Source organism: Vulpes lagopus, chromosome 1, assembly GCF_018345385.1.
Source record: "Vulpes lagopus strain Blue_001 chromosome 1, ASM1834538v1, whole genome shotgun sequence".
NCBI lineage: Eukaryota > Metazoa > Chordata > Mammalia > Carnivora > Canidae > Vulpes > Vulpes lagopus.
Window position 1 is genome coordinate 167,063,714 of NC_054824.1, and position 17,979 is coordinate 167,081,692.

A 17,979-nucleotide genomic window follows, 5' to 3' on the forward strand; every position below is an offset into this window, starting at 1 on the left:
TTGAAGGAGAAATTAAAACCTTCATTGAAAATAAAAAAACAGAAAATTCACTGCTAGTCTCCAGCCTTACAAGAAATACTAAATGTCATTCAGGCTGCAAAGAAATAGTAATTCTGATACACATGAAGAAATAAAGAGCACTAGTAGAAGTAACTAATAGTAAAGACAGTAAAACTGTAAAACTGTATATTTAAAGCATAACTTTTTTCTCCCTTCTGATTTAAAAGACAGCAGCATAAATCAATAACTACAAGTCAATATTGATGGGATCATAATGAATAATGGTGTAAAACAAATTTTTAAAATATAGTAACATAAACAAGAGAAATAAAATGTTACACAAGAAAATAGCAATTCAATATAAAAAGGCAGTAATGGAGAAACATAAAAACCAAAATGACATAATACATATAAAAAGCACATAGCATGGTGGACCATAAACTCTATCATGTCAGTAATTACATTAAATGTAAATGGATTAAACACTACTCAAAGGCACAGAGTAACAGAATGGATTTAAAAAATAAAAAATAAAAACATGACTCAATCATATATTGTCTACAAGAGACACACTTCAGAGTCAAAGATACGAATAGGTTGAAAGTGAAAGGTTGCAAAAAGATATACTATACAAATAGTAACCAAACAAAAACCAGAGGCTATACTAACATCAAACAAAGTAGGCTTTAAAACAAAAATTATTAGCAACAAAATGGGGCAATTTTAAAGGACACTGTCAACACATAAAAAGATATAACAATTATAACATTTACATAACAACAGAGGTCTCAAGGTACACAGAACAAAAACTGACAGAATCAAAAGGAGAAATAGGTAATTCAACAATAACAGCTGAAGACATTAATATTTCAGTTTCAGTAATGGGTAGAACAACTAAACAGAAAATCAAAGAGAAAACAGAAGACTTGAGCAACAGTATAAACCACAAATACACATAGAACACTCCATCCAACAACAGCAGAATACACATTCTTCTCAAATGCACATGTAACATTCTCAAGAACAGACTGTAAGATAGGCAAAAAACAAGTCTCAATATATTTAAAAAGATTAAAATCATACAAAGCATGTTCTCTTACCACAATGGAATAAATTATGAATCAATGATATGAGAAGATTTGGGAAATTAAGTAACACACTCTTAAGTAAACAAGTGGTCAATAAATCATATGAGATATTAGATAATACCCTGAGATAAATTAAAATAAACAGACAACATGCCAAAACTTATGGGATACACATAAAGCAATGCTTAGAGTAAAATGTAGGCTATAAACAACTATATTCAAAATAAATCTCAAATCAATAATCTAATCTTTCAATTTAAGAAGCCAGAAAAAAGAAAAGTAAATCCAAAACAAGCAGAAGAAGATAATAAACATTAGAGCGTAAATTTAATAAAATAGACAATAGAAAAATGAAAATAAATAAGACTAAAACCTGATATTTTGACAAGGGCAAAATTTTATTTTTATTTATTTATTATTTTTTTAAGGGCAAAATTTTATTTATTTTTTATTTTTTATTTTTTTAAGGGCAAAATTTTAGATAGACCAATGAAGACATAACAAAAGAGAGAAGACCAAATTACTACAATTTGAAATGAAATTCAACCTTGTAGAATTAAAAAGGACAATGAAGGAATATAATAAATGTGTGCCCACAAATTAGAAAATCTAGATGAAATAGATGATTTCTAGAAAGTCAGAAACTACTGAAACTGACTCGAGAAAAAATAGAATATCTGAATAGATGGATAAAAATTTATCCATCTATCAGTAATTTATATCAGTAATAAAAAACATCCCACAAAGAAAACGCTAGGCCCAAGTGGCTTTACTGGGAATTCTATGAAACATTTAAGAAAAATTAATGTGAATCCTTCACAAACCTCCTTCAAAATAAAGCAGGGAACTTTTCATATCATTCTAAGAAGGCAGTTGTACTATGATAAGAAAATGAGACAGAGACAGCTAATAAAAGTACACTACAGATCAAATTCCCTTATGAAGACAGATACAAAAATAATCAACAAAATACTAATAAGTGAATCCATCAACATATCAAGCAAATTAAGCACCATGACCAAGAGGGTCTAGTTCTAGGAGGGCAGGGTTGGCTTAATATATGAAAATAAATCAGTGTAACCAAGACAGTGTGGTACTCAAAAATTAACATGAAATGGATTAAAGCCTTAAATATAAGACTTGAGACCACAAAAACTCCTAGAAGAAAACATAAGGGGAAAGATACTTAACATTATTTTTAGCAATAATATTTTGGGATATGACACTAAAGTCACAAACAACAAAAGCAAAATAAACAAGTGGGACTACAGCAAACTAAAAAACTTCTGTAGAGCAAAGAAAACAATTGACAATGAAAATGGCAATGCACTAAATGGAAGAAAAAATTTGCAAACCATATATCTGAAAAAGGATTAATATTTGAAATACATAAGAGACTTAACACAACTCAACAGTAAGAAAACAAATCAAGTAATGGGTAAAGGACATGAATAGAAATATTTACAAAAAAAGACTAAGAAGTGACCAACAGTTTCATGAAAAGGTGCTCAACACAACCCATCATCAGAGAAATGCAAATCAAACACACAATGAAATATGACCTTACGTGTTAGAATGATTATTATAAAAAACAAAAGAGAAAATGAGTGTTGGTGAGGATGCGGGAAAAAAGGAACCTTTTTGTACATTCTTGGTAGGAATGTAAATTGGTAGAGCCATTATGGAAAACAGTATGGAGGCTCCTCAAAAAATTACAAATAGAATTATTGTATGATCCAGCAATCCCACTTCTGGGTATATAATTAGAGGAAATGAAATAGCATCTCAAAGACATTTATCTCAAAGACATATATGCCCTCCAGTGTTCACTACAGCATTATTCACAATAGCCAAGATATGGAAAAAATCTAAGCGTCCAATAACAGATGAATGGATAAAGAAGATGTGATATATATATCTTCTAGCATTTAAAAGAATCATCTTGCAATTTTGAATTTAGGTAAGCACTGTTTTAGACAGTAACATTAGTAAGGTAACAATATCTTATGTTAATAATAAATGTCTGCATACTCCAAGCAAGAGGTTGAATTCCATTCAACTTGTTGATTTTTTCCTCTGTTGTCCTTCTTCCAAAAGCTGCATGTGGATTACCATGCCAAAACCACAATACCTACTTCTGAACATATCACGGGCTAGACTTTACCTATGAATTTTTTTTTTACCTATGAATTTAATTACTCACAGGTATGAATTGACTTTTTCAAATCCTGGTTAAATTTGATTGAATATATAACTGATTTAAAAGTGAGTTAATCCTACCCAACCACCAAAATTAAGATATAGTGAGTAATAAATTTATTTATACTAAGACAATACTAGAGTTCTGAACTGAAGTGATCCATTAAAAAAAAGAAAAGAAAAAAGAAAAAAAAATCTCCCTGCAATATTCCCAAGTCTCCTTTAGGTCACAAGTGAGCTATTAAGCAAAATACAGAACCTTTTTAAGTGGGTGTTGGGAGATGTTAGCCAAGCAAATACGTTAAAATAATAAAATTAAACTAAGGGGTGCTCTACTAATGTTTTTATCAGACAACTAATACAGACCCAAGATGGTTCCTGGCCAACAGTAAAGGCACCAAAACTTCAGATATATTTGTTAAAATGTTGGTGCTGTGAGAAGGGCCAAAAGCCAATGCATTTGGCCAAAACAGTTGTTAAGCTACCATTTACAGATGATAACTAGAAATCAGGCATCAGGCTAAGCTTGTAGTTGTAAGCATGTAGAGTCTTTCATTCAATCCTTACAACCTTCTGATTATAGTAGTATCATTATCCTTCCCATTTTATAGATGAGAAAACATATTTAAAGAGTTAACCTCGGGATCCCTGGGTGGCGCAGCGGTTTAGCGCCTGCCTTTGGCCCAGGGCGCGATCCTGGAGACCCAGGATCAAATTCCATGTCGGGCTCCAGGTACGTGGAGCCTGCTTCTCCCTCTGCCTGTGCCTCTGCCTCTCTCTTTCTCTCTCTCTCTCTCTCTCTGTGACTATCATAAATAAATAAATAAAAATTAAAAAAAAATAAAGAGTTAACCTCTATGCCTGTTGTCCTCATGATATTACTTGGCAGTATAGGGATACAAATTCAAAGTCCATGCTTTTAATCACAATATGCCACTTCTGGGTGCTTCACCTTGATTAATCTTCCCTGGGATATAATTAAGTGCACATGTAATGAATGCTTGAGCCATTAGGCCCCAAGTAATCATCTGTTTGTGGAAACATCTGTCTCACTTGGCAAATATCTGAGGTTTAGATAAAATTTCATAGTTTGTTTTAGAGAATTAGAACTTTCAGAATTATGAAACTTTGATGATCAAAAAGGACCACCTACTGAGAGTCTCTGCCTTCTCTAATGGACAGAACTCCACCTAAGAAATGTAGGGGATCACAAGAATGTCCCTCTCCTCATGATCATGACTTAGTCTTCTATGTCTTCCAGGAGCCAAACCACCCTTACTTCCCCTTTTTAAAACACCTTTTTCCATGCTTGAAAATAATGGAAGCATCTACAGTCTTTATTATAAGAAAGGAAAATATTAAACAATTATAAAGCTGAACTTCTTAGGATTTAATATATTTGGAGAACAATTACGGTAAATACTCATTTGCTGAATATGTCACCCCATCAACAGAGACTGGGATTAAAACAAATCCTCAAATAGAAAGCAAGTAGAAGATTGGTTAAATAAATTAATAAAGAAACTAAATTAAATGATAGCTGCTTTTCTATAGATTTTTCAATGTCCCTCTTAAAATATAGCACCAGGACTTGATACAATACTTCAGAAGCATTCAGAGAGCAAAAATATAATAGGGCTAATTCCTTTCTCGTTGTTTGTACTGTAAGTTTCTATTACTGACTTCTAAGATTAATTAGCTTTATTATGAAATTGAATGATCGTATCTATAGTAATTACAAAAAAACATTGACATCTCCAGTATTTCAATGTGTGGTGTCTTTAACCCACTCTTCTCCAACCCTACTCTTACGTAGTTTTTCGCATCAGATTAACTTGCCATTTTAACTTCTGAATTCTTTTTGAAATCTATGATCAACTAATACTTAGACATTTCTGTATTTTTTTAACATCTCCAATTCTCACTAAAATTATTAATACAAGTATTGAAGGGGACAGAAGCTAGTTGGGAGCCATTTGCATCCAATGTGACACACTGCTTGTCAGGAGGGCCAAGATGATAAGTCAGCTTTCTGTCCAGATTCTTGTATAGTAGCCAACCACTTCCCTTCAGGTTGATCATACTCAGTATTAGAAGTTCACTTTATCATTTCTTCTCCTTTCAGACTGATGAACTATTATCTGGACAAGTCAATGTCATAGTAAAGAAAACATTTTCAGATACTATAATGTATATTATCTTTGTTCCATTTGTGATTTGTATCAAGAAGACTGTTTTATATTCTCCATCCAATTTGGTAGCATTTAATAAATCCTTACAATGACTAACCTTCTATTTCTTTTCACACTAACTCAGATGTCTTCCAGCTTGTTGCCTCTTTCTCTGATGATTTTTCATGTACATGTGTACCTTAATTGTGATCCCTGCTAACGTGTATTTTGTTACCGTATTCAGACAGTGGGTTCATAGGCTTATGTTTTCTTAGGTATCAACTCCATTTTTTGTTTCTGTTGTTGCTTTGTATTTGATGGGATCCTTGATTTCTTTTATGAACTCTGGTTTTCAATCATTCTTGACTACATTAGTTTCTAAGCCAGTTTTTAAAGTCTGGGCCAATGTTTCTCTGAGTAATGACATACAGACCACTTGCATCAGAGATGCTGTTTCAGATCTGGAACTGTGCCCAGGAAGTTATATTTTTAATATGTAATAGATATAATTTTTATGAACACTGAAATTTGGGAGCCCCAAATACTGAAGTTTGGTTCTTCCCAGCTCCAGAGACAGATACTCTGTTTTCAGTATACAGTCTTCATTTAATATTTTAATTCAGTCTAGAGAACGAAAACACTCTTCTTTTTTTGATAACACCTGAAAGTGGGAAATGTTTTGCTTCTAATACCTTAAAACCTCAAAAGCACTCTGCAAATCAGATACTCAAAGAAATTAAATGGTTTGTTCAAGGTTACACAGATAGTGGTTAACAAAGAATTTCAACCACAATGGGTCTGACTCTGGTGGCTGTGATGACTGCAGCATAGCCTGCTCTCCTACTCAGCTGTTTCCTTTTAGCCAACAATGGAGACTAGATAAAGACTGAAATTATTGGAGGGGAGAAGAGAAATAGCCTGTACAAGGAGAGAAGGAGCCTCAGGGTAAGAAAATGGGGAAAGGAGAGGAAGCCTCTCCATAGCACACTCTTAGATGGAAGTGAAGATCTCAAAATGTGCTGGAGATAGCTGCCAAGGAGCACTAGGGAGAGAAAGAAGGCCTTATAAAGAACAAGGTAAATTCAAGACAACATAAGAGACAGCAGGGTCAATTTCAGGCAAAGCAATTTCAAGATAGTTATAATCAGATACTGGTCTTTAAGTTAATTACTAAATGAAAAAATAAAAGTTCTCTTGAGGAATATGGTTTGTGTGTATGACATCCTTAAATTAGGTGTACACATTCGGGGAAAGGGGGAAAATAAATGGTTTTATTAAAAACATTTAGGGGGGTGCCTGGGTGGCTCAGCCAGTTAAACATCTCCTTTGGCCCAGGTCATGATCTCAGGGTCCTGGGATAGAGTCCCAAGTCGGGTTCCTGCCCCGTGGGGAATTTGCTTTTCCCTCTCCCTCTCCCTCTGCCCCTCCCCTCCTTGTGTTCTCTTTCTCACCCTCAAATAAATACAATCTTTAAAAAAATAAAAATAAATAAAAACATTTAAGGACATTATGATCTGAATATTTTAACTAGTTGATTTAAATAAAATAAAATAGGGATGCCTGGATGGCTTAGCGGTTAAGCATCTGCCTTTGGCTCAGGGCGTGATCCTGGAGTTCCGGGATTGAGTCCCACATCGGGCTCCCTGCATGGAGCCTGCTTCTCCCCCTGCCTGTGTCTCTGCCTCTCTCTCTGTGTCTCTCATGAATAAATAAATAAAATCATTATAAAAAATATTTAAAGAAGTAGACTAAATTTAATGTCCAATTTAATTTTTTTTCATTCACTTACTATTTACTTTTTCATTTGTTAATATTTATTGATTGCTTACTGACAATATAACTGGATTCAAGCTAGATGCTTGGGCATCCTTCTAGGTTAAATTGTGCAGTAAATGTAGAGTATATGAATGAATGAATCAATGAAGAATGAATGAAGGAAGGATTTAACAAGCAATCACAAGGATTAGAAAAAACCAATAAGGTATAAAAATCTAGGATAGCTCTCTGCAAATATATTTGGCTGAACTAGGAAAGTCCAAGCTTAGAATTCTTGACTCTTCCTGATGAGACTCCAGAGATCTGAAGTCTCACATTCAAGGTCAAATAGTCTTTTCAGCTTACTATAAGCTAGAATATTCATGAGATATCCATGGCCACCCAGACTTTTGATTAAAGCACATGAGAGAAGATCCTGAGACAAGGATAGTTTCTACTTAGAAATTCCCTCTTACAAGCAAGAAAGAAAAATCACAGAAAATGTTAAGGAACAACGCTGCAACTCTATCTTTACAACAAAAGTTATCTGTACAAAGTTATTAGTTAACAGAATTCAAATCATTAAAAACATAGGGAGGTATGTTTATTTATTTATGAGCTCTAGCACATTCTATTTGACAACCTGAATATCGTAACAGATATCTTGACAAACTGAGTACTTAATATGAACAATTATTATTATGATAATGTAAGAAAAAAGTTTTTTCAGACAAAAATAAATACCTATTTCTTTTATACTGTAATTCAATGAGCCATCATGTTAAAAAAAAAGCCACAGAAATATTCTTTTGTTAAGACATGGGAATGACATTACCATGCACATGTAGCTGAAGGTGCTGCCGTGTTTCTCCTGCCGCATTGGTCGCCACACATGTGTATCTTCCAGCATCTTCCATCAGGGCTTTAGCAATTTGTAAAACTCGACCAGAAGACTGTGTCTAATTGGGACCAGAAAGCATAGCAGCATTTTGTATTTTACACTGGACTTGAAGATAATTGCTGAGATAGAGAAGCTCATTTAAATTTATACCATATAATTATATGTTTATGTCAGTATCTTAATCATCTCTATAGATTAGAACCAGATCACTTCATTGTGCAAAAATAGACTGATGTGACTGAAAAACTTTTCTTATTCATTGGAAAACACAAATTAAAATAACCTAAGGCCAACCTGCTGGTGTCATAAAACATCACTGAACGAGACTTTAGCACTGCCCTATGAGGTATGTGATGAAAATTTAAGCTACTTAAAGAAAAACATGGTCACATTTATATAACACTTCATAAATAGTTTTAAAAAACAATCTTCATTGATCAAATGATCACGGGGGCCAGAAAACAATAAAAATTATAAATAGGAGTAATGGAAATGCAGATAAATTTCTTCCTGACTGTCCTCATTTCTCTCTTAAACTTATTGCAACTAGCCTCTACCATTTTGGAACTAGCAGTCCAGTGGTTATTCTTTGAAACCAATTATTCAGAGATTACATGTAACCTTTAAACATGGTATCCAGCAGCTTATGTAGTAAACTCATACTCTCTTTCACCATCTACAGCATTTGACATTATGGCCACCTACTCCAGAATCACTCTACTCTCTGGGTGCTGAAGATACAAAAATGTCCTCAGTTCCCAATCTCTGACTTTCTTAGAAGATTACAGAATCGGCTTCCTCCTGTCCCATAAACATAAAACTCAGCTTTCTGATAGTTTTCATCCAAATTCATGGCTTCAGTGAAGAATCCTGTGTAGACTCCAAAATTTATAGTACTGGCCTCAATTTCTCTCCCAAGTTCCACACTCGCTGTTCCAGCTATCTGCTGGGCCAGTTAGCACATGAAATTTAACACATCCAAAACAAAGCTTATAACTGTTTCCTTGTATCTCCAGGCCTACTTTTCATTGCATGTTTCCAATCTTGTTTAATGGCACTACTCTTCTCCAAGTCATCTTGATTTCAGAGCCCATTCTGACTCTATTAATTATACTACGCTAGGTTTTTCAGATCCTCTACTTTCCATTCTCACAACCACTGTGGGATTATAATAGTTTCTTAATTTATATTCCAGTGTCTCCAACCTCCCAAACTATTAATCTATCTTATATACTACTGCCAGAATAATTTGTCTAAAATGCAAATTTGATCCTTTTACCAGTTCCCCTTCAAAGCTCACTCACAGCTTCCCACTTTGCCCAGAATGAAATCAGAACTTAGCATAGCCCTCCAGGCTTACCACATTCTGACCCCAAATGATCTACTCTCCATATATTCCCAAATAAACTCCCACTTGACCTATTCTCCAGCCACATTGTACTAAACTCATTAAGTAGCACATTCGTACATTAATATTCACTTCTAGACTGCTGCACGTGTACTTTAAATGCCATAATTTTTTAAGACTCTGAACTAGGTCAGTTCTCTCTTCTATTTTTTCCTACTCTTTACTCTCCCCTTAGATTAACTCATTTATGTATATGGTTTCAAATATCATCTATGTGTCAGTATCTCTAGCCAGAGCTCCCCTTTGAGCTCCAGGAGCATATATTCCATGGTCTACCCAATCTTCACTTAATTTCAAAGCCAACTTAACCTCCAAAAGTCTAAATCCAGTATTAAATCCAGTATTTTCCCCTCAATGGGTTGTCCTGCAAAGTCTCCCATCTCACAGGATGGCATCATATTATATGCATTTGTGTAGGTTAGATTCCCCAAGTTTTGCTTGCGATATCCCGCTCCCTCAAATTTCATATCTAATTTATCATTGAGTCCTAATGACTGAAACAATAATTCTCAAATATGTCCATATATTCTCATCCTCATGGTCAGAATGCAAGTTCAAATTTCAATATTCTTTCTCTCCTAGATGAATAATCCTAATTGATTTCCACACATCTACACTTTATCTTTTTCAATTTATTTTTGGAGGTAAAATTGGCATATATTAGTTTCAAGTGTACAACATAATTCAATATTTGTACACTCTGCAAAGTGATCATCACAAGTCTAGTTATCATATAAAGTTACAAATTTTTTTCCTCATGATGAGAACTTTTAAGATTTACTCTCTTGTTAACTTTGAACTGTGCAATACAATGTTATTGAATAAAGCCACTACACTGTAATTACATCCCCATGATTTATTTATTTAATATCTGGGAATTAATACCTCTTGACCATCTTTACCTATTTTGCCCAGCTGTCAACCCCTTTCCCCTCTGGCAACCACCAATCTGTTCCATGTGTATCTATGAGTTTTGTTTCTTTTGTTTTTTAGATTCTATATAGAAGTGAAATCACATTGCATTTATCTGTATGACTTATTTCAATTGGCCTAATGTCACAAACGGCAAGACTTCATTCTCCTTTTTATGATTGAGTAGTATTCCACTTTGTGTGTATATCACATCTTCTTTATTCATTCATCTACTGATGAACAGTTTTGTTGTTTCAATATCTGACCATTATAAATAATGCTGCAGTGAACATGTTTGTGCACAGATCTTTTCGAGTTAGTGTTTTCAAGTCCTTTGCATAAATACCCCGAAATGGAATCGCTAAATCATATGGTGCCTCTGATTTTTATTTTTTGAAGGATCTCCATACTGTTTTCCATAGTGGTTGCACTAGTGTACATTCCCACCAACAGAACACAAGTGTTCTCTTTTCTCCACATCCTCATCAACACTTGTTATTTCATATCTTTTTGATAATAGACTTCAAACAGGTGTGACGTGATACCTTGTGCTTTTGATATGCATTTTCCTAATAGTTATTGATATTTAAATATTAAATATTTTTCCATGTGCCTATTGAACATCTATATGTCTTTGAAAAATGTCTAGTTATATCTTGTGCCTATTTAAAAAAAATCAGATTGCTTGTTTTTTTGCTATTGAGTTGAGCTCTTTATATACTTTGGATATTAACCCCTCATATGATATATGATTTACAATTTTTTCCCTCATTTAATAGGTTGCCTTTTTATTTTATTGGTTGTTTCCCTTCCTGTGTAGAAACTTTTTGGACTGATTTAGTCCCACTTATTTTTGTCTTTGTTGCCTTTGATTTGGGAGTCAGATCTAAAAAATCAATGCCAATGTTATCAGAAAGCTTACTATCTATGTTTTCTTCTAAGGAGTTTGTAGTTTCAGGTTCTATATTCAAGTCTTTAATCTATTTTGAGCTGATTTCTGCATATGGTTTAAGATAGTGTTCTGGTTGGGATACCTGGGTGGCTCAGTGGTTGAGGGTCTGCCTTTGGCTCAGGGCGTGATCCTGGAGTCTCAGGATTGAGCCTTGCATTGGGCTCTCTGCATGGAACTTGCTTCTCCCTCTTTCTATGTCTCTGCCTCTCTCTGTATGTCTCTCATGAATAAATAAATAAATAAATTCTTAAAAAAATAGTGTTCTGGTTTATTCTTTTGCATGTGACTGTCCAATATTTCCAACGTCATTTATTTAAGAGAGCATCCTTTCCCCGTTGTATATTCTTGCCTTCTTTGTCATAAATTAGTTAACTGGGGACCCCTAGGTGGCTCAGCAGTTTAGCGCCTGCCTTTGGCCCAGGGCGTGGTCCTGGAGTCTCAGGATCGAGTCTCACGTTGGGCTCCTTGCATGGAGCCTGCTTCTCCCTCTACCTATGTCTCTGCTTCTGTGTGTGTGTGTGTCTCTCATGAATAAATAAATAAAATATTTTAAAAATTAATTAATCATATGTATTTAGGTTTATTTCTGGGCTCTCTATTCCATTCCATTGATCTGTTTTTATGCCAATACCAAACTGTTTTTGATTACTGCAGCTTAGTAGTACAGTATGAAAACAGTATGATGCCTCCAGATTTTTTCTTTCTCAAAACTGCTTTGGCTACTTGGGGTCTTTTGCGGTTCCACACAAATTTTAGGATTGTTTGTTCTATTTCTGTGGAAAATGCCATTCGAATTTTGATAGGAATTGCATTGAACCTATAGACTGCTTTGGGTAATAGGAACATATAACAAGATTAATTCTTCCAATTCATGGGCATGGGATACCTTTCCATTTATTTGTGTCTCCTTCAATTTTTTTCATCACTGTCATATTTTCTAGTGCCCAAGACTTTCACTTACTTCCACCTCCTTGGCTAAATTTCTTTAATGCAATTTTAAATGGGATTGTTTTCTTTTTGAGGGTGGGGGAGATTTTTTTCTCTTTCTGATAGTTTGTTAGTGTATAGAAATGCAACCAATTTTTGTATATTGGTTTTGTACCCTGCAACTTTACTGACTTCATTTATTAGTTCTACAAATTTTTCATGAAGTCTATAGGACTTTTAAAAAAGATTTTATTTATTTATCCATGAGAGACACACAGAGAAAGGCAGACATAAGCAGAGGGAGAAGCAGGCTCCCCACCAGGAGCCCAATGTGGGACTTGATTCTGGGACCCAGGATCATGTCCTGAGCCGAAGGCAGACGCTCAACCACTGAGCCACCCGGTGTCCCAGGATTTTTTAATATATAAAATCATATTGTCTGCAAATAATGACAGCTTTACATTTTCCTTTTCAATTTGGATGCCTTCATTTCTTTTTCTTGCCTAATTGCTCTCAATAGGACTTCCAATACTATGTTCCATAAAAGTGGTGAGAGTGGGAATATTTGTCTTGCTTTTGATCTTAGAGAAAAAGTGTTCAGCTTTTCACCACTGAATATGAGATTACCTGTGAGTTTGTCATATATGGCCTTAATTATGTTGAGGTATGTTTCATCTATACCCACTTTGTTGAGGATTTTTACCATAAATGGATGTTGACTTTTGTCAAATGTATTTTCTCTTGAGATGATCATATTATTTTTATCCTTCATTTCATTAATGTGGTGTATTTACGTTGGTTGATTCGTGAATATGGAAACATGATTACATCCCTGGAGTAAATTCCACTTAATCATGGTGTATGATCCTTTTAATGTATTGTTAAATTTGGTTTGCTAATGTTTTGTTGAGGATTTTGTATCTATGTTCATCAGGGATATTGGCTCAAAATTCTGTTGTTGTTGGTTTGTTTTTTGTGGTGTCCTTGTCTGGTTTCAGTATCTGGGTAATGCTGGCCTTGAAAAATAAATTTGGAAATGTTCCCTCTTCTTCGAGTTTTTGGAAGAGTTAGAGGATAGGTACTAAATCTTCCTTTTTTTTTAAAAGATTTTATTTATTCATTCATGGGAGACACACACACAGAGAGGCAGAGACTCAGGCAGAGGGAGAAGCAGGCTCCATGCAGGAAGCCTGATGTGGGACCTGATTCTGGGATTCCAGGATCACACCCTGAGCCAAAGGCAGATACTCAACTGCTGAGCCACTCAGGCATCCCTAAATCTTCTTTGAATGTGTGCTAGAATTTACCAGTGAAGCCATCTGGTCCTAGACTTTTTTGGTCGGTAATTTTTTTGATTATTAATTTACTCTAGTAATTGGTCTATTCAGTTTTTCTATTCATGATTTATTCTTCGAAGATTGTATGCTTCTAGGAATTTATTTTTTCCTTATAGATTGTCCAATTTGTTGGTAAATATCTGTTTATAGTAGCTTCTTATGATCTTTTGTATTTCTGTGGTATCAGTTGTAACCTATTTATTTATTTCTGATTTTATTTATTTGATCTATTTCTGTATTGTTTTTGGTGAGTCTAGCTAGCTAAAAGTTTTGTCAGTTTTGCTTGTCTTTTCAAAGAACCATCTTTCAGTTACATTAATCTTTCCTTTTTTTTTAAGTCCCTATTTCACTTATTTCTGCTTTGATCTTTATTATTTACTTCCTTTTCCTAAATTTAGACTTTGTTCTTTTTCTAGTTTCTTTGGGTGAAAAGTTAGATTTATTAGAAAATTTTCTTGTTTCTTGAGCTAAGTCTATATCTCAATGCTCTTCCCTCTTAGAATGACTTTTGCTGCAATCTATAGATTTTGGTATGTTGTATTTCCATTTTAATTTTCTTAGTTATTTTACTGTTTTATTTCCCTTTTGATTTATTTGTTGACTTATTGTTCATTAACATGTTTAATTAATATTCATATATTTGTTATTTTTCCAGTATTATTCTTGTAATTATTTTTCTAGTTTCACAGGATAGTGGTCAGAAACTATTCTTGATATGATTTTAATCTTCTTAAATTTATCGACACTTGTTTTGTGGCCTAACATGTGATCTATCCTGGAGAATGTTTCACATGCATATAAGAAGAATGTGTATTCTGCTGCTTTGGGATAGAATATTCTGCACATATTTATTAAGTAGATCTGATCTAACATGTTGTTTAATACTGATATTTCTTTATTGACTTTCTGTCTGGGTGATCTATTCATTGATGTAAGTGGGATATTGAAGTCCCTCTCTATTATTGTATTGCTGTTAATCTCTGTAGGTCTATTAATACTTCCTTTGTATATTTTTTGTGCTTCTATGTGGGGTGCATATATATTTATAAATGTTATATCTTCTTCCTGTATCATTGTGCAATGATTATGCAATGGCTTTTATGATTATATAATGTCCTTCTTTATCTTTTACTATAGTCTTTGTTTCAAAGTCTATTTTGTCTGATACAAGTATAACTTCACCAGCTTTCTTATTGTTTCCATTTTCATGGAATATATTTTACCACCCCTTCACTTTCAGTGTGTATGTGTCCTTACATCTGAATTGAGTCTCTTATAGGCAGCATACAGATAAATCTTGTTTTGCTTGCTTTATTCATTTAGCTACTGTACATTTTTGATTAGAGAATTTGGTCCAATTATCTAAAGTAATTATTGAATAGGCAATATAATCAATGGTATTGTAATAGCATTATATGGTGACAGATGATAGCTACACTTGTGGTGAGGGTAGCATAATGCGCAGAGGTTTTGAATCACTATAATCATGACATAGTTGTATACCTGAAACTAAAGTAACATTGTATATCAACTACAACAGAAAGATTAATTTTTTAAAAATATGAAAGCAATGTGCCCCCCATCCCTAATAAATTTTAGATAAGTGTATGCTTATTGCCAAACTGTTAAATGTTTTCTGACTGTTTTTGTAGTTTCTCTCTATTCCCTTCCTCTTGTCTTGCTTTCTTCCCTAATGGTTTGATGACTTTCTTTAGTGTTATATTTAGATTACTTTCTCATTATCTTTTGTGTATCTACTATATGTATATAAAGAAAAAAATATATATACACACACACACATTTATGTACATATGCACACACACACATAAAACAGTCTATAATGACAGTCTATTTTAAATTGATAGCAACTTAAGTTTGAATGCATTCTAAAACTCTACATTTTTACTCCCCACAATGTTTTATATTTTTGATGTCACATTTTACATTCTTTTATTTTGTGTGTCCCTCAACTATTTATTGTGTTTATAGCTAATTTTACTACTTTTGATTTTTGTCTTCATGCTGGCTTTATAAGTAATTAACCCACTACCTTTACTACATATTTATTTACCTTTATTATATATTTACTTTTATTAGTGACAATTTTACTTACATATGTTTTCTTATTACTAGTTAGTGCCTTTTTTTTCCACTTAAAGAAGTCCCTTTAACATTTCTTGTAGGGCCAGTTTAGTGATGATAAATTCTATTACCTCTTGTTTATCTAAAAATCTCTTTATTCTTCTTCAATTCTGAACAATAATCTTGCCAGGTAGTGTATTCGTGGTTGGGAGTTTTGTTGTTTTCTTTTTCTTTCAGCTCTTAAAATATATCATGCCATTCTCTTCCAGCTTGCAAGGTTTCTGCTGAAAATCAGCTGACAGTCTTATGAGGGCGGGGTTCCCTTGCACCTAGCAAATGGCTTTTCTCTTGCTGCTTTTAAGATATTCTTATCTTTAACTTTTTACATTTTAATGATAATGTCTCTTCCTGTGATCTCTTTGGGTTCATCTTATTTTGAATCCTCTCTGCTTCTTGGACCTGGTGTGTTTCCTTCCCCAGTTTAGGGAGGTTTTCAGCCATTATTTCTTGAAATGTGTTTTCTGTCCTTTTCTCTTTCTCTTCCCTTTCTGGAATCCATATAACGTGAATGTTATTCTACTTGATGCTGCCTCAGAGGTTCCTTAAGCTATCTTTTTTTTTTTTTTTTTTTTTCCAGAATTCTTTTTTCTTTTTGCTGCTCTCTTTGGGTGAGTTCCACTGCTCTGTCTTCCAGGTCACTGGTCTAACCTTCTGCTTCATCTAATCAGCTGTTGAACCCCCTAGTATATTCTTTCAGTTTATTTATTGTATTCTTCAGCTCTGTGACTTCTGTTTGGTACTTTCTTATATTTTCTATCTTTTGTTGCATTTCTATATTCACCCCTTCTTCTCCTGAATTCAGTTAGCATCTTTATGACCATTATTTGAACTCTTTATCAGGTAGATTACTTATCTCCATTTCATTAAGGTCAGTTTTCTGAGGCTTTCAATAGTTAAAATAGGCATTAATCAAAGTAATAAAAATACCAACCAATACGTTAAAATTATCATTGTTAGTATTATTAGTATTTAATTAATTCTACTCTTCAAATCAAAATATTAAGTTAAATTCTAAAAAAAATCTAAGGGAAACACATACTGTTTTAATAACTTTCTGTAAAATGTGTCCAACAGGAAAAATCTACAATTAGGAAAGAAGAATGTGATAGCTCTGGGAAGATTTTTATAATTACACATTTGGGGCTTAGTAATATTTATACTTACTTTAAGGTTTCCCTGGGCAGTGTTCACAGGTTGGCCATCTTTTAACCATGTAATAGATGGATTTGGAATACCATTGGCAATGCACTGCAAGGTGATAGGCTTATATTTCACTATGGCTCTCTCAGAAGGGCCTGAGGATTTGATTGTTGGAGGAACTAGAGTTAAGAAATGAAGGAAGGAAAGCAGGAAGGGATGGTAGGACAGAGTGAGAGCAGGAGGGAACACAAACCATAATCAGTGAGATCAAATACTTAAAAATCTGGATGTGAGAACCTGAAACTTTAACATTTAGCAAAGGGAAAATTCCTATTTTAAGAAACAACGAAATAACTTTATCCCATGCATTTAATTTATAGTTTTCAACAATTTTAGATGACTTATTTCCTAAGTATGAATCTCGAATTCTTTGAAGAACAAGATGTGGGGATCCCTGGGTGGCTCAGTGGTTTAGCGCCTGCCTTTGGCCCAGGGCATGATCCTGGAGTCCTGGGATCGAGTCCCAATCAGGCTCCCTGCGTGGAGCCTGCTTCTCCCTCTGCCTGTGTCTCTGCCTCTCTCTCTCTCTCTCTCTCTCTGTCTCTCATGAATAAATAAATAAAATCTTAAAAAAAAAAAAAGAACAAGATGTATTTATAGCAACATGTATGCTTGGCTTATACCTTTTGGTGTGTTTTTCCTAATCTGTTATGATCCTCTTTTTCTCTAAAACCACTTCATTAAATCAGAGTGGGTTTCCTCTACCTATATTTATACTGTATGACTCTGACTCCAGCAGGGCTGAATGAATACAGAGTGGTAACTTGATCTAAACTGGGCCTGCCAGATTCCCTCCCTTAGGAATTGGAATTGAGACTGAGAAAGAGGGTTAGCTATATTTCATCACAGGACTAAAAAAGCAGGAAAAAATTCTGCATGGACAGAGGGGGAAATGTTGATGTTCATAGAAACCTCTGCTGGGGCTTCTAAATGGCTCCCAGCTTCTCGCGGCAGTCCCTCCATTCCCAAGGTCTGCAGGCAAGTGAG

At 34.1% G+C, this 17,979-nt stretch overlaps 1 protein-coding gene across 1 annotated transcript in view; it reads right to left on the reverse strand.

The window, feature by feature from the left end:
• The window catches only part of HMCN1 (hemicentin 1), a 465,430-nt gene that overhangs the window by 169,510 nt on the left and 277,941 nt on the right, over positions 1-17,979 (reverse strand). Inside the window, exons 35-36 of the mRNA XM_041767864.1 lie at positions 16,957-17,111; positions 8,049-8,172 (exon numbers count right to left, since the gene is read on the reverse strand). Coding sequence (XP_041623798.1) covers positions 8,049-8,172; positions 16,957-17,111 — 279 coding nt within the window. The remainder of the gene's footprint in view (positions 1-8,048; positions 8,173-16,956; positions 17,112-17,979) is intronic.